At 40.4% G+C, this 27,466-nt stretch overlaps 1 protein-coding gene across 1 annotated transcript in view; it reads left to right on the top strand.

Moving 5' to 3' along the window:
- Positions 1–27,466, top strand: part of LOC140478907 (arf-GAP with coiled-coil, ANK repeat and PH domain-containing protein 2-like) — a 171,223-nt gene that overhangs the window by 51,158 nt on the left and 92,599 nt on the right. The window contains exons 3-5 of the mRNA XM_072572528.1: positions 1,129–1,248; positions 8,769–8,822; positions 18,975–19,033. Of these exons, the coding sequence (XP_072428629.1) occupies positions 1,129–1,248; positions 8,769–8,822; positions 18,975–19,033 (233 nt within the window). The remainder of the gene's footprint in view (positions 1–1,128; positions 1,249–8,768; positions 8,823–18,974; positions 19,034–27,466) is intronic.

Here is a 27,466-nt window from a genome sequence, read left to right on the forward strand (position 1 = left end):
TCTCTCTCTCTCTCGTCTTCTCTCTCTCTCGTCTTTCTCTCTCTCTCGTCTTTTCTCTCTCTCTCGTCTTCTCTCTCTCTCTCTCGTCTTCTCTCTCTCTCTCTCGTCTTCTCTCTCTCTCTCTCGTCTTCTCTCTCTCTCTCTCGTCTTCTCTCTCTCTCTCTCTCGTCTTCTCTCTCTCTCTCTCTCGTCTTCTCTCTCTCTCTCGTCTTCTCTCTCTCTCTCGTCTCCTCTTGTCTCCTCTCCCTCTTGTCTCCTCTCCCTCTTGTCTCCTCTCCCTCTTGTCTCCTCTCCCTCTTGTCTCCTCTCCCTCTTGTCTCCTCTCCCTCTTGTCTCCTCCTCCCCCACCTCTTTCCCCTGCGCCCCCCCCCCACCCCTCCTCCAGAAGGCTTGGGGAGTTGAGTTGAATTGAATTGAATTGTAGGGGAGTTAATATGCATGAGCAATGGAGAGGGAAGTAAAGCAAATGCTGATTTCAGATCAGCCAGTTATCTTATTAAGTAGGGAACAGGCTTGAGGTCAAAATTGTTTGTAGCATTTTTAGTTTTTAATTGAGTTGGATATAATTGGATTCACTGTGTCCTGTTATCACTGCCAAACATTATTTATATTTCTCTCACTTTTTTTATTTCTTGAGTTACCTTTGTATCGCAATGATTTATCCTTGACTGCTCTTATTTCTCATTTGCGTGCTGCCCTTGGTATTAGGATACAAAATGCAAAATTACTTTTCGTATGTACACTGACAGGTACCAGTTTTACCTCACCATGATTTCTTTAGACGTCTCTACTACTGTCAAGTTGTCTAATTAGTTAACCACCATCCCTTACTAGGTGAGCTGGAAGTTTCTCTAATTAAATATTGGAAATGCTGATGTTTTTGTGCCTGTTTCAAGCTCTGTTCTTTTCGTTTATTTACTCCATCCCCTTCCATGGAAACAATCTGACATTAAGCTAGTCTCCTCTCAAGCTTGGTGTTACATTTAACCTCCTATTTCCACACAACTTCTCTTGAAACTTTTTTGTTCTCTCTCGACATGAGTATTCTTGCAGTTCTGATTTTCTCTCCTGTATTGTAACTTTTTTTAAACTTGAGGTAATTAAATTGTAATTTTTTTCCTGTTATAGGTTGTTAAGCTGTGTGCTGGAATGATAGATGCTGGAAAGAACTTTTGTAATGCTAACAAGCAGTTTGTAAATGGAATTCGTGAGCTTGCCCATCAGTCTACCAAGGATGAAGTTATTGAGGTAAGACCCTGCTCTGAATAAATTGATATTAGAATAGTGGCTGAGTTTCTTTTGAAAGAAAGTTGCAGGCTGATAGTTTAGTGACATAGGAGCTTGCAGAAGGATACAGAGAATATATGGGCAAGAACCCAACAGATGGAACATAATATGGGAAAATATGAAGTGATTCATTTTGGCATGCAGAATGAAAGAGCAGAATGTGACCAAATGTGGAATTGCAAGGTGCAAAGGGATTTGGGTGTTGTGGTGTATGAGTCATACTGCATTAGAATGCAGGTAAAGTGCCATTAAAGCAAAGAAATGTTATCCTTTTGAGAAGAGTTGAGGATAAAAGTAAAAATATTATGTCCTAGTTATATAGGAGACTGCATTTTGAATTCTGTGTGCAGTTTTCCTCTCCTTTTTCATTTATGTAAGGCTGTAATTGCATTATCAAAGGTCTTATTGGGGATAGTTGTGATTGTGTACAACTTGAAACACAACAGTCGCAATCTCATTGAATGGCTGAGCAGGCTCAAAGGGTTGAATTGTCTATTTCTGCTACTATTTCGTAAGTTTTCTATTTAAACTTCCTGCAAGATGGCGATGGATTGAAGCTTCTAAGCTAGAGCTCATCTAGTCTGACTGCTTTTTTTTATCATTCGTTTTCCTTGCTTACCACTTGAGCTTGATCAGTGACAGACCTTGAAAGAACCTAGTGTGGACTTAAGTGAACCCTTCCTTCCTTTCTGGGATGAGCATGGGATCTGGCGTCTGAATCTGTGAAAGTGACATCAGCGATGTAGACCTAGTGGTAAAAGATGGCACCTGAGGATAGGTGACATGATTGTTGGGTCCGACGCTGGCGACAGCGAAGCAGTGATAGGATGGCATAACATTGACATCGAAGTGGTCCATTGGTAGATCCGGTGCAGGTGGAGGAGAATCAGCCCAGCAGCAAGAGAGCACCTGAAGATCAGTGACTTTGCCATTTGTTGGGTCCAGTGTAGATGTCAGTGAGGTGGTGGAGGTGGGATAACTGCCCTTGGTGCCAAGCTGGCTCAGGACTGATGTACTGTCTTTAAGGTCTATCTTTTTTTTCCCTATTCTTAAATTATGAAAGATGGCGTCAGACTGTGGTGACATTTGAAACCTTTTTCACTGTGTTTTACAGTTTTCTTAATGTAAAATGTGACAAATCATTCGATTCAATTTTTTTTCTCTAATTGAATTATAATTTAAGAGTGTTTAGAAAATAATGGCATGATAAGTCTCCCATGTCCAACTCAATTGCATAGACCTAACTTGTTTTCTTTTTTACAAAGCTACATTTGAGTGTAGCCAGAGCATTTTTGAGTGATGCCTTGTCTCCAGTCTGCACTGATTCTTGGGAAAACTTCAACAGATGACAATCTTTGGCTGTCTCCTGTTTTTCATCAACATGCTGCCTCTTGACAATATCTCAATACGTTGTCTTTCTGCTGTCAAGTTGCTTGTGATATCCAGTCCTGGACAAGATAAAACATTCTGCAAGCATTGGTTAGACTTGAGCCGTCATCTTTATTCTCCATAATGTTCTTCCACATAATTGAATTGTAGTTGAGAAATGTTTGATCGTAGGAAATAACGGCACAGTAAAAAGTTGCAGAGTGAGGGCATTCATCATTCTGAGTACATAATTTAATATTTTAAAAGCGTGGCGCCAAATTATTAAGGTCACATTAGCATGAATAACTCACTTGACTTGCAGTCAATATTTGTCATTTCTTTTTGGGTTATTTTAAGAGTTTGATTAATCAGAAATGTTCTAGTGAGAGTAAGTGAGGCAGGTAGGGGGATTCTGAGTTCAGGAGTGGAGGAGCCTCGATCCTTGACTTTGCTCAACAGGTATGAGATTTTTGTTCCTGTATGGATGAGGAAAGGGGCTGTGGATGGGATGAGCCAGCTGGCCATGGCACTATGGTGCAGAAGGCTATTTAAGAAGAGGGAGCAAAAAGACAAGTAGTTGTTATAGGGGATTCTATAATTAGGGGGACAGATAGTATCCTTTGTGAGCCGGATTGGGAGTCCCGCATGGTGTGTCTTGCCTGCCCGGTGCCAGGGTGCAGGACATCTCCGACCGCTTGAAAGGATATTGGAGGGGGAGGATCCAGTTGTTGTGGCGTACGTTGGCACAGATAAAATAGGCAAGGCTGGGAAGGAGGACCTGTTTGGGGCGTATCAAACAGTAGGAAGGAAATTGCAGAACAGGTTTTTCGAGGGCAGTAATCCAGAGATTATGACCCAAACCACGTGCTAATTGGCATAGGGATAAGAAAACTAGGGAAGTAAACACGTGGCTTAGAGATTGATGTGGGAAAGAGGGATTCTCCTTCATGGGACATTTGGCATCAGTTTTAGAACCGGTACAATCTGTACCGCTGGGACAGTCTCTACCTGAACCGATTTGGATCCAGTGTTGTGGTGAAAAGGATAAATAGGGTGGTCACTAGGACTTTAAACTTGAGGCAGGGGAAGGGAAAGGGAAAGCAACGGAGTATGGAGTCAAGTAGAAAGATAAGCAGCGGGTTAACGTGTGCAGGATTTAAGTTCAAGGTAGACTAGGAATGAAGCAAAAAGAGAGGATAACTAGAGGTGATGAAAATCATGAGGATAAGAAAATTAGCATGAAGGTGCTTTACCTGAATGCTCGTTGTATTCGTAACAAAGTAGATGAATTGTTAGCACACATCGTAAATGATTATGATGTGATAGGCATCACAGAGATGTGTTTGGAGGAGGTTCAGGACTGCAGTTAAACATCCAAGGATTTGCAACTTATTGAAAAGAGCATGAGGTAGGCAGTGGGGGCAGCGTTGTCTTGTTAATTAAGAATGAAATTAAATCTATGGCCCTGAGTGGCAAAGGGTCAGATGATGTGGAGCCTGTGTGGGGGGAGTTGAGGCACTACAAAGGCATAAAGACCATAATAGGAGTTATGTACAGACTTTCCAGCAATGGCCAGGACCAGGGGTGCAAAATGCACCAGGAAATAGGGCGTTTCAGAAAGGCAAGGTCATGGTGATTATGGGGACTTCAATAAGCAAATGGACTGGCTGGTGGATCCAGAGAAGGGGAATTCATGGAATGCTTACAGGATGGCTTTTTGGTGCAGCTTGTGATGGAGCCCACAAGGGAACAGGCTATTCTGGACTTAGTGCTATGTAATGAGCTAGACTTTATAAAAGATCTTAAAGTAAAGGAACACTTAGGAAGCAGCGAACATAATATGGTAGAGTTCAGTCTGCAGTTTGAAAGAGAGAAGACAAAATCTGATGTAATAGTGTTACATTTAAATACAAGTAATGACAGGGGCATGAGAGAAGAACTGATGAAAATTGACTGGAAGCAGAGCCTAGTGGGGAAGGTAGTAGAGCAACAATGGCAGGAATTTGAGTGTAATTGAGGGAAAAGTACAGAGGTTCATCCGAAAGAAAAGAAACTTTATCGCAGGGAGCAGGGGTGGGGGGAGGTGGGATTAGAGAGCCATAGATGATAAAGGAAGTCAGGAAATGTGTAATAGAAAAAGAGAGAGCTTATAAAGTGGCCAAGAGCACTGAGAAATCAGAAGATTAGGAAGTTTACAAAAACAAACCGAGCATAACAGAGAAATAAGGAAGGAGAGGATCAAAAATGAAGGTAAGCTAGCCAGTAATATTAGAAATGATAGTAAAAGTTTCTTTCAGTACATAAGAAACAAAATGAAAGGCAAAATTAGAAATTGGACTGTTCCAAATTGATGTAGGAAGGAAATAGCTGAAGAACTTAAGTACTTTGTGTCACTCTTCATGGTGGAAGACATGAGTAATATCCCAACAAATAAGGAGAGTCAAGGGGCAGAGTTGTGTATGGTAGCCATTACAAAAGAGAGAGTGCTAGAAAAGCTAAAAGGTCTAAAAATTGATAAATCTCCTGGCCTGGATGGGCTGCATCCTAGAGTTCTGAGGGTAGGTGGACAGGCACATAGTTCTGAGGTGGTGGGGATGCTGCAGAAAGATTTAGACAGTTTAGGAGAGTGATCCAAGAAATGGCTGATGGGTGGCACGGTGGCACAGTGGTTAGTACTGCTGCCTCACAGCACTAGAGAGCCGGGTTCAATTCCTGCCTCGGGCGACTCTCTGCACCTTCTCCCCATGTCTGTGTGGGTTTCTTCCAGGTGCTTCGGTTTCCTCCCACAATCCCAAAATGTGCAGGTTAGGTGAATTGGCCATGCTAAATTGCCCGTAGTGTTAGGTGAATGGGTAAATGTAGGGGGATGGGTCTGGGTGGGTTGCGCTTCGGTGTGGACTTATTGGGTCGAAGGGCCTGTTTCCACACAAAGTAATCTAATCTAAAATTCAGTGTGAGCAAATGTGAGGTCTTGCACTTTGGAAAAAATAGTCCAGGTATGGACTATTTTCTAAACTGTGAGAAAATTCATAAAGACCAAGTGCAAAGGGATCTGGGAGTGCTAGTCCAGGGTTCTCTTTAGGGTTGACTTGCAGGTTGAGTCCGTGGTTAAAAAAGCAAATGTAATGTTGTCATTTACCTCGCGATTTGTAATGTAAAAGTAACTATGTGCTTCTGAGACTTTTTATAAAGCTCTGGATGGACCTCATTTAGAATACTGTGTCCAGTTTTGGCCCCACACCTTAGGAAGGACATACTGGCACTGGAGCGTGTCCAGCGGAGATTCACATGGATAATCCTTGGAATCGTAGGGCTAACATATGATGAATGGCTGAGGACCCTGGGATTGTATTCATTAGAGTTTAGAAGGTTGAGGGGAGATCTAATAGAAACTGACAAGATAATGGCTTAGAAAGGGTGGATGCTGGGAATTTGTTCCCGTCAGGCGGGGATACTAGGACTGTGGGCACAGCCTTAGAATTAGAGGGGGTCAATTTAGAACAGAAATGAGGAGATATTTCTTCAGCCAGAGAGTGGCGGGCCTGTGGAATTCATTGCCATGGAGTGCATTGGAGGCGAGGACATTAAATGTCTTCAAGGCAGAGATTGATAAATTCTTTATCTTGCAAGGAATAAAGGGATACAGGGCGAGTGTGGGTAAGTGACATTGAAATGCGCATCAGCCATGATTGAATGGCAGAGTGGACTCCATAGCCGAATGGTCTTTCTTCCACTCCTATTTCTTATGGTCTTGTGACAAGTGCTGCTGCTACTTGTTAATAGTGTGAAACAGCTAGCTTCATTTGTTGCTGAAATGTTTGGGCTCTGTCGTACTTCCAGGGTAATGGGAGATAAACTGGGCATGTTTTAGCACAAAAGTACTGGTCTTGTGGCATACTGGCATAGCAAGAAATAATCTGGAATAATTATTATCCCATAGGATGGTATTGATGTGCCCTATTTCAACTTTGGGTTGTACAGAGAGCAAATAACTTGGTCTATTTTGAGGTTCCTCTTTCAGCCAATCAGTAAGGTGTTCACCGCTAACAATTTTCTGTTGTGAAGAGAAAAAGAATGTATGCAAATGAGCAACGTGGTATAGTTTTAGTGCCAGGTATGTTAGACTGTTTATCCCAAGTTATTTCAAACACCTTTTCCCTTAGGCGATTTGCAACAAAGAAGGTTCTGACTATACCCAACCAGCCTGTGGTTTCAAAAAATGCAACGGGAGTCTTCAATAAGAGGTCTGATTCAGCAATTGAGCAACATTTGGTTAATTCAAAATTTGTGTGGAATTATGGTGGCAACGAATTGTAAATTGGGCTCAGTGTAGAAAGCGTGCATGCACTGGAAGCAACATCTAGAAATACACAGGGCCCTATTCTTTTGTAGACCATACAGACACACACTCACCACACCTAGTTTAAGATTTAACAAAGCTTGATTGTTAATTGTCAATCAACATTAATCAACGTGTTCTCCATGGCAACATCCGTCAATCAGATTCCACTTTTGGCTAATTAACAGTCTCCTCTTCTGCAATATAAATCTTGGTTTTCTCTTGAATTTGTGTTTTTACTTAAATGTCCTCACGAGTGCAAGAGAAAAGCTTTGACAAAATGGCTTCTCTTTTGAACTACGGGTAGTTCTTTGATAATACGTGTTCGGACAGTGCAATTTGCTTAAACTTTGCTGAGGAATTAAGCAACGGGAGTTTCTAGGACACTTGCCTGTGTTCACAATAGCGCAATTCCAGCAGTGATGATTTCATGCACTTTGTTCTGTGTATGTGCTGATATCTGCACCAAAGTTTCCGCATTGTTCTGCACATATCCCATTGTTAGTGCTGATCTTCATGCTGTTCTGCGCATGTGCTGATGTCAGTGCAGATCTTCGTGCTGTTTTGTACATGTGTTGATGTCAGCTGCTGACAGCACAGCTTTCTGTGAGAAGTACTGTACAGAGAGCAGCCTTCCCAGAAAGATACATTGAGCAGCTTCCTGTGAAAGGTACGCTGCTCCTAAATTATCCCTTGTTTTGAAAATTGGAGAGGTATGGTGACAAGGATCTTAGCAAGAAGCGCCCTGGTGATAAAACTGTAGGTAGTGAATACAAAAGACAGGCTACAACACTGTAAAAGAAGCTAGATATTATAAGTGTTGTGAACTTTAAGGAGAAATGTCATATAGCTCGCTTAAGAGGAATGAGGGTCTACCTTCTACACCATGATGACCCTCTATCCTGGCATTAACAATACTTGTAATGAAGTGTTAAATTTACTTTTTATTTCATTGATAAATATAATTTATACCTTCATTCAGGCTGTGCTACACTTTGTGTTTAACTTTTGGGTGATTTTTGAGTGATTTTTTTTTTTGTTGGTCTGTCCTAACATCACTTTTTATTCTCATAGGCCCCATTATTTATATTAAGTGAGATTTCACTGGGGAATGCAACTATAGTGTTATAGGAGAACAATCTGTACTTAAGTTTGACAAGTGTTGAATTTTTGTTTTGAATCTCATTAGAATCAGTGGCAAGTACCCAGAGTTCCTGTTTCCGTTCCCATTCTTTACTTCTGTCTGAGAATAATCTGGACTATCTTGAAATCCGACTTGATCCTGAGCCTTTGTCACTTCCAGACTTGGTCAGGACAAAGTTGGAATAGCCAACCTTCTCTCTTCACTTTTTGTAAATTATAGCTCACCCAAAGTTGTTCCCTGTAGTCTATCCCTCAATGGGTCCCAATTCTTTTCTATGTCTGTCGTTCTAGACGTGCATTGGCTACTGAACACCCAATTATTTTTCTTGTGTTTAAGTCCTCCCTCTGCTCTATATGCTTTAACAGATGATAGCTCTCTTTTTCCAGGTCACCTGCTCTCCATCTTGTACAGTCTGAGAGTTTCCTAATTTTGAGCAACTTTCTTGACTTCATCCTTTGGCTCACTAATTCTTTTCCTCTTGTCATTTTGTGGGTTCTTAGCGTGTTTAACTTTGCACAATATCGCAATTTAAAATACAATCAGTTACATTTTTAGCTAATGAATTAAGAATTCCTTGTATGAAAACTAGTCAAAATTGACATCCTCGTTGGTTTTGTTTGCTTCCAATAGAACAGTCTGATGAGGTTTTCGGAGAGCCTTTACGAGATGGTCACTTTCCACATGGTAAGTCAAAATTCTGGCAATGTTCTTGTGTCCTAATTGACATACATTTGTGTCATTTAAATTGACGCTAAATAATTGAATTGCCATCAGACAATTTTACTGCATAGAAATCAGCAGTCTAATGCTTCTTTTATTGTGGAATGGGGTAAGGGCAATTTTTAAAAATTTAGTTATGGGATGTGGATGTCTCTGGCTAAGCTAATATTTAATGTCCATCCCCACCTGCCCTTAAGAAGGTGATGATGAGCTGCTTTCTTAAGTCATTCATGTTGAAACCACTAGTAGGAAGAGAATTCTAGGATTTTGAACTTGCGAAAATCAAGGAGTGACTATATAGTTCCAAGTCACAGTGAAGTGCATTTTGAGGGGAACATGTAGGTGGTTGTGTTTTCATGTATCTGCTGCATTTCTCTTTTTAAAGGTACTAGAGATCATGGCTTTGGAAAGTGCTGTTGAAAGAGCTAAGGCAAGTTGCTGCAGTTCACCTTGCAAGTAGTGTACACTGCTGTCGTTTTGAAGGTGGTGAATAGAGTTACATTCAGTTGAGTTGCTTTGTCATGGATGGTGTGAAGTTTATTGAATGTTGTTGGATCTGCATCTGATCAGTCAAGTAAGAGGTATTTAATCATACTCCAATTTGCGGCCTTTGATTTTGGACAAGCTCTGTGGAGGTAGAAGATGAGTACTTGCTGCAGTGTTGATCCCCTTGAGCTGTTGAAGGGAATATCGCTAAAGTGTTGAAATACTGGGTCTAGCACAATATTTGAGATTGATTTTTCTTATCCTATTATGCTTTGAATACCCCGTCAGGTACTAATTGCATCACTGAATTTCATGAAATTTCTGACTGATACCAGGCTTACTGTTTTTTGTTTTCTACATCAAGGCCACTGATCACGATTGAACTACAATCTGCTGACATTTGCTGATGCTTTTATTTTCTTCATATAATGTCCAAGAGGAAGCCATTTGATATGTCTCATCCTTGACTTTTTTTGAGTTCGTTGTTCCTACATTTTTTTTGTTGCTGATGTAAACCAGTTATTTAATACGATGGGAATGGTATAATTGCCTACAATTTTCAGAAACCATCCGTCTGCAGATTTCATTTCATTTACAGATTTCATTTAAATTATGCCAATTAGAAGCTGTTCAGTTGATGGCACATGGCTGGCTGGCAGTAATATATTCAAAACTTCATGCATGTGGATGTTGATCAGTGGCGTTTCACAAGGATGTTGCCTGGGATGAAAAATCTCCTTATGATGAGAGACTGAATAGGCTGGGTTGGTTTTCCCTAGAGTGGAGGAGGCTGATTGGGGGATCTGACTGGAATGTAGAGTGTCGTGGAGGGCATAGATAGGTTGGATTGTGAAAATCTTTTACCCATGACAGATGTGTCCAAGACCAACGGGCCTGATTTTGAGATGAGATGTAAGTGGTTTAGAAGAGATCTGAGATTTGTTTTTCACCAAGAGAATAATAGAAATGTGTAACCTGTTGCCTGAGAGGATGGTGAGGGCAAGCACTTAAAATGCCAAGGCATAGGCTATGGACAAAGCGCAGGTAAATGGAGTTAATGCAGTTTGGTGTTTGTTGGTCAGACTTGGTGGGCTAAAGAGCCTGTTTCTATGCTGTATGACTTGCTGATTTAAACGGTAGGAGGAGCCTTGGCATAGTCTCAGCCAAAGTTCCTGGCAACTTCTGGGCTTTTCTCCCTTCAGTAATCGGTTTGATCCCAATCTTTTGAAGTTATGATATGTCCAAAAGAATGTGATTTTGATTTAATTTATTGTCACATGTACGTAAATACAATGAAGAGCTTTGTTTACAAGCAGATCATAGTAAGCAAGGATATACAGATCATAGACAGTGACATACAAGTTGCATCGCACAGGGTGTGCCCTGGCAAGTACAGATTCAGAATTTAACTTTAAAAGTGTAGAATGGTTATAAGAAATGTTGGAGTTTGATCTGCTGAGGGAGCTGACAAGGAGTTGCATGGTTACAGCAAATGCCAACAATTGATTACCAACCATCCTTCAACTGTCCTTTTCTGCCTGTTTAAAAGAAAATCCTGCCCCTTATTAAGCTAGAATGATTCTTTCTCTACCTCCTGTACAGTTACTTCTGTTGTATTTATATATTGATTGCCATTAGTTGGCAAAGGTATGATGGATCAAATGTTTTATCATGTCACAATTTTATGATTATATAATCTAGCTAGTTATTTACATTTTAATTCAAGACCAGCAATAAATGAGGCTAAACTGCTGTAAATGATGTTGTGGGGTCCACATCACTGATATTGTATACTGTTCGTAAACAACCTAAAATACTTCATACAGAATGAAAATAAATCCTATCTCTTGGTCACTCACCTGAGTGCAATAATGAATGGTTTAGGTGTGTATGTTATTTCATATGAGAAATATGTGGAAAGATAACTAACCTATTTTATGTTAATGGTAACTACGACTTTTCTTTAAAAGTATCAGAACTATTATTACATAGCTACTGGGTCATAGCTATTCATTGCAACAAGATTCTGAATTGCTTTGTTACCATGGAAGCCTATTTTTAAAATTTTATTTCCTTGGTGAGTCATGGAGTAATGAGAATAGAGTCATGGTCAGATAAGTAGCTTGCTTTGTAATTTTATTACAGTAAGGAACAATGAATGAATAACAATACAAACATATTGTGACATGAATTTTAAAATGATTTAACTCCCCGCATTCCATTTGGCGAGATCACGGAAAGATCTTAACCATTCATAATATTACTTTTAAATGATTTTGTTCTAGTAAAATGGATTATCACCTATGCATTAGGATAAAGTAGAAACTTTAATTATAGAATCACAAAGCTACATTTTTAGCATGCTGGTTTAGTTTGTGTTGAACTCTAGTTTTAAAAAAAAATCTGCCTGTACACTATTTACCTTTTTCAGTTATATCATTGTATCATGTAGAGAAGTTGCAATTTTATTACATTTGAATGAAGAGTGCTTAATGCTAATTACACTTGCCTTCTCTCTGAGCCTCCCTACCACTTTCCCAGCCATGAGTAACATTTGAAACGTAACGGGCAGTATACATTTTAAATTCAAGACAAGCATTAAATGAGTCTAAAATGCTGTAAATGATTTTGTGGGGTCCACATCACTGATATTGTTTACTGTTCATAAACAACCTAAAATACTTCATACAGAATGAGGTTATAGAAAGGGAGGAACTTAGAACAGCCATCATCATTTGGGGGACAAAGTACTGAGCAAACTGTTGGGATTGAAGGTAGACAAGACTGAGGCTCTGGCCTGTATTCTGAAGGGAAGTGGGAAGCAACAGATCAATTAGTTTAACATCTATTGTTGCAAAGTTGTAAGAATCTATTATTAAGGAAGTAATTAAAGGACATTTGGAACGTCAAAACGCAATCTGAGTCAACATTGTTTTATAAAGCGTAAATTGTGTTTGACTAATTTGCTGGAGTTCATTGAAGATGTAACAAGCAAAGTGGATAATGGGCATCCTGTAGATGCAGTATGTCTGGACCGCCTAAAAGGCATTTGATAAGGTGCCGCATAAAAGACTAATATGCAAAGTGGGATCACATAGGATTTGTGGTAATTCTACTAGCTTAAATAGAAGATTGGCTAACCAACGGAAAGCAAAAGTTGGGATAAATGGGTCTTTTATTGGTGGACAAAATGTAACTAGTTTTAGTGTCACAGGCTTTGGTCCTTGGGCCTTAACTATTCATGATCTATTAAAGACTTGGATACAGGGATAGAAGGTATAACGGCTATATTTGCAGGTTCCACAAAAATAGTGTCAGTGGAAATGAAAAAATAAGAAATTTACAAATGGATATGGATAGGTGAGGTGAATGGGTCAAACTTTTTGACAGATTTTTAATGTGGACAAGTGTGACTTTATCCATTTTGGTCAGAAGAATAGAAAGGCAACTCCTTATCCAGATTGAGAACAACTTCACTGCTTGGGTGCAGAAGGATCTGGGTGTCTTCATACGTGAATCACAGAAAACTAGTATGCAAGTATATTATGCAATAAGGAAAGTAAATGGAATTTTGGCATTTATTGCTAAAGGATTAGAGTCGGTGAGTCTTGCTGCAACTGTGCAAGACATTAGTGAGACCACACTTTGAGTATTGCAACCATTTTTGATCCCCTTATTTGAGGTATATATTCAAAGTTTGGGAGAAGATTTGTAGCTCGGGTGCTCGTTGAGTAGGTATGGCAGGATGCAAAGCTTAGGTTTAATCTGTAGGTTGTGGAATGGATCCATCCTGCGTATTTGATATGCAGGTAGTCTTATACTTTCATGAGGTTGGCCCTTCATTTTAAGTATGCTCGGTGTGCAGGAAGGCATGCCCTTTACTTTGAACCAGGGTTCTTATCCTGCTTGACGATAATAGTGAGTGGCTGTGTCTTTCTATGAAGTTATAGATTGTATTGTTGAATTTTAACACATTCACAATGAAATGCTTGATGTTTCTGGGCAACTAAACAATTACACATTGACGTCCCAGTTTGAGAATTTGGGAATCTACAATAATATCATTTTAAATGCACTGATTTTAATCAATTTGCCATCACAAACTAGCGGGTAGTTTGTATTTTTGTGGACCCAAGAATAGAGGAATGCAATAATAATTTTGAAGATTAATGGTATTCAAGTAATAGATATTAAAAAAAATTTGTTTTAATAAATGAATCCAGTATCAAATTTGCCAGTTAACAAGTTGAATTTTGGTGGTACAGTGTACAATGTACGTGCTTGTAGAACAGCAAATAACCAAAGGAAGTCATGATCACAACTTTAAATTTGTCTGTATCTTTGATAAACTATTTATATGAAATAATTTTACCATGTGGATGCATTAGTTCTGCCTGTAAAATTAAACAGTAATTAGGGGAGACATTTAGAGCTAGTTGAGTCTATTAACTTCGAAACTTAATATCATAGTGTTTTAAGAGCTGTTACTGGTCAAAGTTTGGGAGAAGATTTGTAGCTCGGGTGCTCGTTGTTGTGGTTCTGTTCGCCGAGCTGGGAATTTGTCTTGCAAACGTTTCGTCCCCTGTCTAGGTGACATCCTCAGTGCTCGGGAACCTCCTGTGAAGAGCTTCTGTGCTGTTTCTTCCGGCATTTATAGTGGCCTGTCTCTGCCGCTTCCGGTTGTCAGTTCCAGCTGTCCGCTGTAGTGGCCAGTATATTAGGTCCAGGTCGATGTGTTTGTTGATAGAGTCTGTGGATGAGTGCCATGCCTCTAGGAATTCCCTGGCTGTTCTCTGTTTGGCTTGCCCTATAATGGTAGTGTTGTCCCAGTCGAATTCATGTTGCTTGTCGTCTGTGTGTGGCTGCTAAGGATACCTGGTCGTGTCATTTCGTGGCTAGTTGGCGTTCGTGTATACGGATCGTTAACTGTCTTCCTGTTTGTCCGATGTAGTGTTTTGTGCAGTCCTTGCATGGGATTTTGTACACTACATTGGTTTTGCTCATGTTGGGTATCGGGTCCTTCGTTCTGGTGAGTTGTTGTCGGAGCGTGGCTGTTGGTTTGTGTGCTGTTATGAGTCCTAGTGGTCTCAGTAGTCTGGCTGTCAGTTCAGAAATGCTCCTGATGTATGGTAGCGTGGCTAGTCCTTTGGGTTGCGGCATGTCCTTGTTCCGTTGTCAAGGATTTCAACCCATTGATATTAGAGGAATTGTATCTATTTCCAAATCCAGATGATGAGTGGTTTGGTGGCTACTTGCATGTGGTGGTATTTCCATGTTTTGGAGATGCCAGTGTTGGACTGGGGTATACAAAGTTAAAAATCATACAACACCAGGTTGGCGATAGCCTGGTGTTGTGGTTTTTAACTTTGTATTTCCAAGTTTGCTTCCCTTGTCCTTCTAGAATATAATGGTCATGGATTGAAGAGTGCCTTCTAAGGAGCCTTTGTGAATTTTTCCAGTGCATTTTGTAGATAGTACACACTGCTGCTGCTCAGAATTGGTAATGGGGGGGGAATGGATATTTGTGGAGGTGATGGCAGTCAAGCAGGTTGCGTTGTTCTGGATGGTGTCAAGTCTCTTGAGTGTTGTTGGAGTTGCACTCATCCAGGCGAGTGGGGAATATTCCATCGCAATCCATCTACAAGACATAAGTTAGGTCATGGTTTCGGGGAATCGGGGATGAGGTACTTGCTGCAGTATTCCTACCTTCCAATGTGCTCTTGTAACCATTGCATTTATGTGACTACTCCAGTTGAGCTTCTGGCCTGTGGTAACCCTCAATGTTCATAATGGAGGATTCAGCAATGGTAATGACATTGAATGTCAAGGGGTGGTAATGGAATGGTCATTGTCTGACATTTGGGGTAAATGTTATTTGCCACTTTTCAGCCCAAGCCTGAATATTGTCAGAGTCTTGTGATTTTTGGGTATGGACTATTTCAGTAACCTGAAGTTTCAAATGGTGCTGAACACTTGTGCAATCATTGGGGAGCATTGCCAATTCTGATCTTTTTATGACTGGGAAAAGATCATTGGTGAAGCAGCTGAAGAAGGTTGGGCTCAGGACACTCCTGCAGAAATATCTGCAGCTAAAATGACTGACTCTCAACAACGGTAAAAACAATGACTGCAGATGCTGGAAACCAGATTCTGGATTAGTGGTGCTGGAAGAGCACAGCAGTTCAGGCAGCATCCAAGTTGCTTCGAAATCGACGTTTCGGGCAAAAGCCCTTCATCAGGAATAAAGGCAGTGAGCCTGAAGCGTGGAGAGATAAGCTAGAGGAGGGTGGGGGTGGGGAGAGAGTAGCATAGAGTACAATGGGTGAGTGGGGGAGGGTATGAAGGTGATAGGTCAGGGAGGAGAAGGTGGAGTGGATAGGTGGAAAAGAAGATAGGCAGGTAGGACAAGTCCGGACAAGTCATGGAGACAGTTACTGAGCTGGAAGTTTAGAACTAGGGTGAGGTGGGGGAAGGGGAAATGAGGAAACTGTTGAAGTCCACATTGACCTTGTCCTACCTGCCTATCTTCTTTTCCACCTATCCACTCCACCCTCTCCTCCTTGACCTATCACTTTCATCCCCTCCCCCACTCACCCATCCATCCGTACAACCTTTCCATTTTCACAAGTTTCATGGCGACTTTGACTTCTGCCACATTAGGTGGAAGTCTGAGATCATCTTTGGAGAGCTGGCGGATTTCCACATCTTCTACTTCTCATCTATAGTGTTTGACAGTTTAGGAGTTCTGCCCATCAAAAGCTGGTGTTTTCTCTGTTTCTTAAAATGATCCCATCCTTAATCCACACTGGTTTGAGGTCAACGGTGTTGGATCTGTATATTGCCTTTGTGGCACTGAAGATGCTTCAAGTGTCATGCTTGTCAGCAAAAGTTGCAACTCCTTAGCTATCAGTTCTTATTTTAATTGTTGCGGATGTACAAAAGGGTGTTATCATCTGTCTGGTCTGGTAGAGATGGAACTAAGCAACAGGTGATGGTTATATGATCAGGAGATAATTGGAAAGTGTGTGTGTTCTCAGAGTATGTGTCTAATTACTGTTTAGGTTCGAAATAATGAGAGGTGGAATAAAAATTTGGTCAGGGAAAAAACGTCCCTGGACTTTGTCCACCCAAAACTTTACTGTTTCAGATAATTTTAATCAACCTGATCAGATATGCTTTGATACCCCTGGAGCAGGTGGGACTTGAGTCCAGACTTTCTGGCTCACCTTACCGTTTCTGTTAATAACTCTCACCTGGTTTTGTCACCTGCAAACTTGGAAATATTACATTGAGCCTTCATATCTAAGTATTTATTTAGATTGTTAATAACTGGGGCTAAAATACTGATCCTTGTGGAACCCACTAGTTGTGGCCTTCCAACCTGATAATGATCTGTTTATTCCTACTCCCTGTTTTCTGTCCATTTAAAACGTTCTCAGTCATACGAATATATTCTGTATTATTCCATGTAGTCTTAATTTTGTTTACTAAGCTCTTTCGAGGGACCCTATCAAATGTTGTCTGAAATTCTAATCATGCCATATCTACCAGTTTCTTGTTATCTATTTTGCTTATTGTATCTTCCAAGAGCTCCACAGTTTTGACTTCCATTTCATAAATTTACCTATTTTAAATCAACATGTTCTGATCGTCCAAGGAAGGGGCCATGCTACTGCAGTACAAGACACTACTTTATAAGTCTTTGTTGACTGTCCAGTGTTGTTGTTGTCGTCGTCGTCGTCGTCGTCGTCACTTCCGATTTATGGATTCTAGCATTTTCAGTATGATTTTCACTCTCTCTCTGCAGTTAACTTCAGCACCATCTGGTCCAAGTCTTTCATCTACTTTTAAATTCTATTAAGTTCCTGAATAGTTTTTAAAAATATAGCTGGGTTGTATTACTACTTTTACACTAATCCTTAGATTCATCATTTTTTTTCCCCAATGAAGACCTCCCTGAGACATTTGCTTAGTTTCATTGCCGTTTCCAAGAAGAAGACATTTAGACCCTTACTGGGATGATAGTTTGAAGGTGTTCATGATTGGAGATAATGGCAACAGTCTCTGGATCACAATGGGTAAATGCTGATCTATCTAAACCCAGAAATATTATGGAAGTATCAGATTGTGAGCAGTTGGACTATAGTTGCTTCTAACGTGAAAGGTCAAGAATCAGCATTTCCAAAAGGAGTTCAGGCTTAATATGCTTCACGTTTCCAAGGGGAAGAGCCCAGACGAAACCATTTTTGAGATTAGGATACAGTCTTCTGTACAAATCAGTGACTATCAGACATACAGCAGTTTTGTGTGGTCAGCAGAGAGAAGGTTACTTTGATTTCTAAGTCAACACATTTGAATGCTGGAGAGAGAGAGAAGACACTGGTGGAAGGCCACAATTGGGTTCCACAAGGATCAGTATTTTAGCCCTAGCTATTTTGTTGAAGCGGAGCATCCCTCAGCTATTTAAGGATTCAAGGAAATTCACCCTGGTGCGGTCAGATGCAAAAGATCACTGGGACAGCCTTTTAATGCTGGAAATGGTTTTAAGAAAGTGACTGAAGTAAGGGAAGTGTTTTGAGAAAGTTTGGTACAGGAACTCATTGGAAGTTAAGACAAACTCTAGGCCAGTGCAATGTATGTTAAGTATAAAAGAGGAAAGTTTTAAATAAAGGGTTATTTAAAGTATATAAGCTGCCTACTATATCAAAATGTTCAGTCAATCAAATATACATCTTAAAATGTGAAATATGTTGTGTTATTCTTTAGCTATTAAGTGATTCGTTCTAATTTATCTCAAATTATTGGCCACCACATGTATCGTAAAAAAGGCTTTAATGTGAGGAATAATCACTGGTGTGAGGTGTCTGAAGGATATCTATCTCCGCATGTACTAATACCAAGAAAAATGAATAAAAGTGTTACGTGGCGAGAGGAAGAAGTGAATTGGTATGAAATTCCTATGTTGTAATAGAGATGGAACTTGAATAAGATTTTCCATAGCAAGATTTAAATCTGCGACTTGTAAGCCTGTTTGAAAAGCTTGATTGCCAAAATGTGGAATCAAGCTATTTCCTGGCCTGAAAATAATTTGGAAACCATGGCCTGTATGTGGTTATGGCAAAAATGTACTTTGAGTAATCAACAGAACCTTTTGATTGTTTACAGATGAGATGGTCTCTATATGATAAATGGCTTTTAATCAGTTTCGTTCAAAACAGGGAACTCATTATTTGTTAGACATGGTATAATTAGTATTATTGTCAATATGAATATACTTTGTGGGTTTTGAGAGGAGAGGTGGGAGGATGCATTGCCTGAACAGAGAATTGATGATGGTTACCTCCCTTAACAAGAACCTCCATGTTGGACGTGAAGGAATTTGCTGACAGTTGCAAACTCAATTGCAATTGTAAAGAGCAGTTCTTCAATATATTTAATGTATGAGAGTAAGCATTGGATTTAATTACTGGTAATATCAACATATCTTTAACTAGAGAATAAAAGACTGCTAGATGTGAAGTCTCAGACCATGAGTAGAAAATCATGCACCATGATTGTTTCTATTGATTTAAATAATTATGGTCTAGTAACTCTTGCCTTGATTGTAAAATATTTTATTTTTTATTTCAGATTCTGTTTGACCAAGCCCAAAGATCCATCAAGTTACAACTTCAGACATTTGTTAAAGAGTAGGCATCTTCTTTTTTTCTTCTTATCCTTTTTAACCATTAAATTTTGCTTAAATGATCAGACACAGAAAAGACTAAGTCTGTAAAGCTCAATGAAACTAGGAATGTTATACTATTTAGGCATTTAGTGATACTTCAGTTAGAAAAACAAGAGTAAATTTCTTTTTGGGAACTGTATCTCTTGTAACAGTTGCTGTCGAGACCTTGACACCTGCACAAAAGTAGTTGCTATGCAGTAGTTTAGGTGTACGTACGTACTTTGAGATACTGTATCATAGTGAGATGTACAAGAATTAAGCATTTTTACATAATGACAGTGGTACCGGATCTAATTATTTTTATATTATCGTTGGAACTTTTTTCCTCTGAAAGATCGGTTGGAATCAGTTTTCATCATTATAATAATTCTAAGCCATAGTAGAGTCATAAACACAGAAATAGACTCTTTGGTTCAGCTTGTCCTTGCCAACTGCACATCCCAATCTGACCTAGTCCCATTTGCCAGCATTTGATCCATATCCCCCTTGAGCACTCCTATTCATATACCTATCCAAACGCTTTTCAAATATTGTAATTGTATTTGCCTCCTCCACTTCATCTGGCAGCTCATTTGATACATGTGTCACTCCTCTGTGCGAAAAGTTTACCCGTCAATACTTTTTAAAATCCTATCCCTCTCACCTTTAAACATATACCTTCTAGTTTTGGACCCCCCATCCTAGGAAAAACCTTAGGTATTCACCTTTATTCACACCCCTCATGATTTTGTACACCTTCATAAAGCCTCAATGGTTCAAATGGGGGGAAAAAAAAACCCAGCGTGCTCAGCTTCTCCCTATAACTCGAACACTCCAACCCTGGCAACATCCTTGTAAATATTTTCTGCACCCTCTCAGGTTTAACAACATCCTCCCAATAGAAGAGTGACCCGAATTGAACACAGTATTCTAAAAGTGGCCTCACCAATGTCCGGTACAGCTGCAACATGACATACCAACTCCAAAGCTCAACCTTCTGAGCAATGAAGGCAAGCGTGCCAAATGCTACTTTCACTCCATGTCTAGCTGCAACTCTATTTTCAAGGAAACGTGTTGCTGTAGCCCTAGGTCTCTTTGTTTGGTAACATTCCCTAGGCACCTACCATTAAATGTTGAAATGTGTGGTGCTAGAAAAGCACAGCAGATCAGGCAGCATCAGAGGAGCAGGAGAGTTAATATTTAGGGCGTAAGCCCTTCATTAGAACATTCCTGGTGAAGGTCTTATGCCCAAACGTCGACACTCTTGCTCCTTTGGATGCTGCCTGACCTGCTGTGCTTTTCCAGCACCATCCTTTTCGACTCTGGTCTCCAGCATCTGCAATCCTCACTTTAACCTACCATTAACTATACATGCCCTGCGCTGATTTACTTTACCAAAATGTAACACCCCATGCTACTATCCGTTATTATCCCATCTGATCAGGGCCGGTTGTACTGAGGTAATCGCTTCATTCTCCACCACACCACCTATTTGGTGTCATCTGCAAACTTACCAACTGTGCCTCTTATGTTCACATCCAAATTGTTTCTACAAATAATAAAATGTGGTGGACCCAGCACTGATTGTCCTGGTACATTGCTAGTCCCAGACCTCCAGTCCGAAAAGCAACATTCTACAAGCCACCCTCTGTCTTCTACTTTAGAGCCAATTTTGTATCCAGTTGGCTAGTTTCCCCCTGGATCCCATGTGAGCTAACCTTACTAACCAATCTACCATGCGGAACCTTTTCAGATGCTTTGCTGAAGTCCATATAGAGGACGTCTATAGCTCTGTCTTCTTCAATCTTTGTCACCTCTTCAAAAAAACTCAATCATGTTAGTGAGACATGATATAGAATATCCTTTATTATCACATCTACTCCACTGTAGAAGTGCAGTGAAAAGCTTCTACAATGTCTGCCTCTTGTGGTGTCATATTAGGTACAAATACCTGGATGCCAAAGCGGAATAAAAAGTATTTACAGAATTTATAAAAATAAGTTAGAAATAAGACATCGTTAAAGGATTGACATTATCGTCAGGTGAAAAATGTCAAATAAATATTACATTGTAACAGTTCAGTGCAGGGCCTCCACATGTTGCCAGACCCCAGTCTAGCAGCCATCCTTGCTCCGCTCCAAGCCTGCAGTACAAGGTAAGTTCCAGCACTGCCTCCCCTACTCCGGTCTGTCCGCAGGACTCGCTGCGCAATGTGCTGCTTCTCCACATGCCTGCTGCTCTGGGACTGTCCTCCTTTGGCTAAGGGGAGAAAAAAAACAGAAAAAAGAAAGTAGAAAAAACGGTCAGAGTGGAGGAGCTCTGGCAGGAGTGTCTTACTCTGCTATCTTGTCAAGATATCCCACGTACAAAGCCATGTTCAACATCCTTGATCAGACCTTATCTTTTCAAATGCATATAAATCCTGTCCCACAGCATCTGCTCCAACAACTTACCTACCACTGACGTAAGGTTCACTGGTCTATAGTTTCCTGGCTTTTTCTTGCACCCTTTCCTGTTGACTACTGGGGAGCCAACAGTACAATCCCAACAAGGTGATCAGCCCATTCTTTCTTCTCAGGTCCATCCATTTTAACTTCATTGCATGATCTCCCAGGAATATCCTCCCAATTACAGCTGTAATGTTCTCCCCCTTCCTTTCTCTCTCACCCTTTTCTATTCTTTCTATAGCATCTATACTGTGGGACATTATGCTGTCAGCCCTGTCTATTCCTGAGCCATCTTTCTTTAATAACTACGATTTCTATGTCTCATGTTCCCAACCATGCCCTAAATTCATCTGTTACCTGTCAGGCTTTTGCATTGAAGTAAATGCAGTTTAATGTATCAGTCTTACCTTGTTGTCTGCCTTGCTAAGTTGACTTGCTTCCCTTAGCTACTGTACCAGCCTCAGCCTTTTCCTTTTCTCCTACCAATAGGATTCGCAGCCAAACACTTTTTTTCCTGTAGACATAATCTCTAGAAACATTCGTACTGTCCCTGATCTCCGACATCTAATAGGAAGAGCACATCACCATCCTGAAAGCCATTTCTGCCCTATTAACAATCTACAGATGCAGAAATTACCTAAAGCTGCCACAATCCACTTTGTTCAAAAATGCAGCATTGGCATAGTCTTACTGCTCAAATATTTGCTTTGCCAGTCCAATCAAGAGACAGATCATAGTATGAAAATAAGCGCCCTCGCTGTATTTGCTGTTATCGAGTTACAAAAAAAGTTAAGATTTAGAACTTTTATACATCTTAAGATCAAACCTTTAAGCTGATGAGGCTCAAAACCAAAGGTTGTCCTCTTCACTTGAAGTGTTAGGCAGTGATTCTTTTTTTCAGTTTCATATCAATTATGAAACTGCACTGTTTGTTTGGTGAAACCTGATCTTCAGAGCCCTTATGCAGTTTGTGTTACAGCTGTGAAATTACACATGTTAGTATTTCATAAAAATCCAATCTCCAAGCCTTATGCAATTCCTCAATCTTTGACTATGCCATGTGGTCACTCTTTGGAAACACGCTTGTATAACATTGTAGTGGCATATCCTTGACTTGTTGATGAAGGCAGAGCAGTAGACACTGTCTATATATATGGACTTCAATAAGGCATTTGACAATGTTCCGCATAGTAGACAGATTAACAAGGTTAGATCGTGTAGAATACAGGGAGAACTAGCCATTTGGCTACATAATTGGCTGGAAGTTAGGAGACAGAGGGTAATGGTGTTGGAGGATTGCTTTTCGGACTAGAGGCCTGTGACCAGTGGGGATGCCACAAGGATCAATACTGGCTCCGCTGCTTATTGTCATTTATATTAATGATTTTAGATGTGAATGCAGGAGGTATGGTTAGTAAGTTTTGAGATGATCTCAAAATTAGTGGTGTAATGGACAATGAAGAAGGTTATCTGTAGAGTACAACGGGACCTGGATCAGTTGGGCATATGGGCTGAGGAGTGGCAGCTAGAGTTCAATGCCAATAAATGTGAGCTGCTATATTTAAGTAGGGCAAATTGGGGCCGGACTTATACACTTAACGGTAAGGTCCTGGGGAGTATTGCTGAGCAAAGAATGCTTGTGATGCAGGTTCACAGCTGCTTGAAAGTAGAGTTACAGGTAGACAGGGTGGTGAAGGTGGTGTTTGGTATGCTTGTCTTTATTGGTCAGTTCATTTAAGTGTAGGCATTGCGAGGTCATGTTGCAGCTGTACAAGACATTGGTTTGGCCACTTTTGGAATACTGTGTTCAGTTCTGGTCTCCTTGCTACAGGAAAGGGTTCAGAAAAGATCCACAAGAATGTTGTCAGGATTGATGAGTTTGAACTATAGGAGTAGGCTGAATAGAATGAGCCTCTTTTCCCTAGAGTGTTAGAGGATGTAAGTAACCTTAGAGAGATTTATAAAATTATGAGGGGTGTGGATGGGGTGAAAAGTCAGTCTAAAGCTCGAGGACATATGTTGAAGGTGAGAGGGGAAAGATTTAAAAGGGTCCTAAGGGGCAACGTTTTCATGCAGAGAGTGATGCCTGTATGTAACGAGTTGCCAGAGGAAGTGGTGTAGGCGAGTACAGTTGCAACATTTAAAACGCATCTAGATAGGTATATGAATAGGAAGGGTTTAGAGGGATATGGACCAACTGCTGGCAAATGGAACTCGATTAATGTAGAGTTATCTGCTGGACAAATTGAACCAAAAGGTCTGTTTCTGTGCTGTACATTTCTGACTCTGACTTGACTGGCTTTTGATTTGAGAGAGTACAACTGTGGATATTTTAGAAAAGTTTGAGAAAGATTATTGAGACATGCATTGTGAAGTACTGAATAAAATGGGTGAACGAGCAGTGTCCTTCGTTATCTAATTAAATACCAATTTGCCATTTTTGTACAATGTCTGGAAGATCTTTTTAAAGGATTAATTGTCATGCAATGTGCTGACACATTGTAAACATCTTGCCTGATGTGTGGCTTTTCCCATTGGCATAACAGTGACACAACTGAAAGCAGGAAATTGGATTAGTTAATTTCAAATACTTTTATTGACAAAACTATTTCAAATTTACAACATGGTCGTGCGTTGACAGTGTGTTGGCTTTTTTTTTAAGAGAAATCAAATACAGCTTGTCGCATCACCATTTTATAGTCCTACAACACAGAAACATACTGTTTGGTCCAACTCGTCTATGATGGACATAATCCCAATCTACTGGATTAGTGGTGCTGGAAGAGCACAGCAATTCAGGCAGCATCCAACGAGCAGCGAAATCGACGTTTCGGGCAAAAGCCCTTCATCAGGAATAAAAGCCTTTTACTCCTGATGAAGGGCTTTTGCCCGAAACGTCGATTTCGCTGCTCGTTGGATGCTGCCTGAACTGCTGTGCTCTTCCAGCACCACTAATCCAGTATTTGCTTTCCAGCATCTGCAGTCATTGTTTTTACCTCATAATCCCAATCTAAATTTGTCCCATCTGCCTGCTCCTGGCCTAAATCCCTCCAGGTTTTTACTATTCATATATATATCCAAATGTCTTTTAAACATTGTAATTGTATGCACATCCACGACTTACTCAGGATGTTAATTCCACAAGCTAGCCGCCTTCTGTATAAATGATTGCCCCTCCTGTTTTTTTAAATAGTCATAGAGATGTACAGCATGGAAATGGACCCTTCGGTCCGACTCGTCCATGCCGACCAGATATCCCAACCCAATCTAGTCTCTCCTGCTGGCACCCGGCCCATATCGCTCCAAACCATACCTATATATACCCATCCAGATGCCTTTTAAATGCTGTAATTGTACCAGCCTCCACCAGTTCCTCTGGCAGCCCGTTCCACACACGCACCACCCTCTGTGAAGGTCTCTCTTTTATTTTTCCCCTCTCAACTTAAACCTATGTTCTTGAATTCTGGATGTCCTCACCCCAGGGAAAAGACTTTGACTATTTTTCATATCCATGCCCTTCATGATTTTATAAACCGCTATAAGGTCACCCCTTATCCTCCTCTGCTCCAGGGAAAACAGCCCCACCCTATTCAACCTCTCCCTATAACTCCAATCCTTCAACCATGGCAACATCCTTATAAATCTTTTCTGAACCCTTTCAGGTTTCACAACATCCTTCTGATAAAAGGAGACCAGAATTGCACACAATATTCCAAAAGTGGAATGTCCTGTCCAGCTGCAACGTGACCTCTCAACACCTGTACTCAATACGCTGACCAATAAAGGAAAGCATACCAAACGCCACCTTCACTATCCTATCTACCTGCGACTCCACTTTCAAGGAGCAACTAACCTGCACTCCAAGGTCTCGTTTGTTCAGCAACACTCCTAGAACCTTACCATTAAGTGTATAAGTCCTGCTAAGATTTGCTTTCCCAAAATGCAGCACCTCACATTTATCTAAATTAAACTCCATCTGCCACCCCTCAGCCCATTGGATCATCTGGTCAAGATCCTGTTGTCATCTGAGGTAACCTTTTTTACTGTCCACTGCACCTCCAATTTTGATGTCATCTGCAAACTTACTAACAAGACGTCTTAATCTCACATCCAATCATTTATATAAATGACGAAAAGCAGTGGACACAGTAGCGATCCTTATGGCACTCCCCTGGTGACAGGCCTCCAGTCTGAAAAACAACCCTCCACCACCACCCTCTGTCTTTTACCTTTTTAAGCCAGTTCTGTATCCAAATGGCGAGTTCGCTCTGTATTCAGTGAGATCTAACCTTGCTAACCAGTCTCCCATGGGGAACCTTGTCGAACGCTTTACTGAAGTCCACATAGATCACATCTACTGCTCTCCTCTCATCAATCCTCATTGTTAATTCTCTTCTCACCTGAAAAATGTGCTCCCTTATCATGAAATCCCCCTTTCTCAAGGAAAGAGAGCTACCATTAACTCTATCTGTACCCTTCAATATTTTATAAACTTTATAAGGTTGCTCTCAACCACCTCTGCTCCAGTGAAAATAGTCCCAGCCTATCCAGTCTTTCTTTATAACTCAAATCTTCCATTCCCATCAACATATCTTGGTAAATCGTTTTTGAACCCTCTCCAGCTTAATAATATCCTTCCAATAACTGGGCAACCAGAACTGGATACAGTATTCTAGAAGAGGCCTCACTATTGTCCTATACAATCTCAACATGATTTTCCAACTCCATTGCTTAGTACTGTGAGTATAGAATATCTTCTCTCTTTTCAAGTATGTTCAAGACTGAGATAGACAAGTTTTTAATGAGCGAGGGAATCGATCGTAATAGGAAAAGGCAGAAATATGGAATTGAGAATTATTAGGAAAATCAAGATTCCATCTGACTCATGGACCACATCCTTTGGAAAGTGAAACCTGCAGATGCTGGAGATCAGAGTCGAAAAGTGTGGCGCTGGAAAAGCACAGCAGGTCATCCTTGGATGCTGCCTGACCTGCTGTGCTTTTCCAGCGATACACTTTTCGACTCCTACATCTTGTATCCATTGCTCCAGCACGTCCTTAATCTTAATTCTGACTTGATATTGATGTTTAATTTTATACTCTCTCACTGAATTGGAGAGTGCAAATGTGCACCAGCAAACAACAAAGGGCATTCAACAGTCACAGAGAGCTTGCGTTGTCTTACAGGCTAAATGTCCAGCATAGATATTATAAGCAATAGATAATACACGCATTATAAACAATGGGTAGTTTTCAATGCACCAAATCTGTCTTACAAATTAAAACAAGATGTATGCAGTTCAGTGTGAGACAACAGGTGAAAAATTGTGAAAACAATCTTCTTTATTCTAAAATGTAGTTTGCTGGCAAATGAGTTGCTCTATTTCTGTTTGTTTTCCCTCAGTTTTACCTGGGGATGGAGAGGTATCTGTTCTCTGCAGCTACTGATTGATTAAATAAATACTTTTTTAAATTAAAAGCTGGGAATTGCAAGGAAATGTTCAGAAGAATTATAGAGACAGCCTGATGTTATCAGTATATTGAAATGGGCAGACGGGGAACATGACAAGCGGAGGGTTGGGAAATGAAGGTTTGGAGACAATGTTGGAAAATGAAGAATATAGTAGGGGAGCAGAAAACTAAAGATGCAAAATAGGGGTCTGTACTTAAAATGGGTAACATAAACATAATTATTTCCCCTTCCTTGCATAAGCAAAAATGGGCTGCTTGTTCTTGGAAATTCTTTTACAAAACTATAATTCCCATAAAATGAGGCCACCATTTGAAAAGTAAATCTGATAGAAATGTATGCAAGTTAAATGGTTTTATGGTCTGTCACGTGGTCTTGCCTCACAGCCTCTAACTAAATTTCAAAGCATTATTGCACCAGTAAGTCAGCTACTGATGAACTGCTGACTGCTCCCAAAACGTCAGGCATGAGCAGCTGCTGTCGACAGAAATAATTGCTCC

The sequence above is a fragment of the Chiloscyllium punctatum genome, chromosome 6 (genome assembly GCF_047496795.1).
Source record: "Chiloscyllium punctatum isolate Juve2018m chromosome 6, sChiPun1.3, whole genome shotgun sequence".
Classification (NCBI taxonomy): Eukaryota; Metazoa; Chordata; class Chondrichthyes; order Orectolobiformes; family Hemiscylliidae; genus Chiloscyllium; species Chiloscyllium punctatum.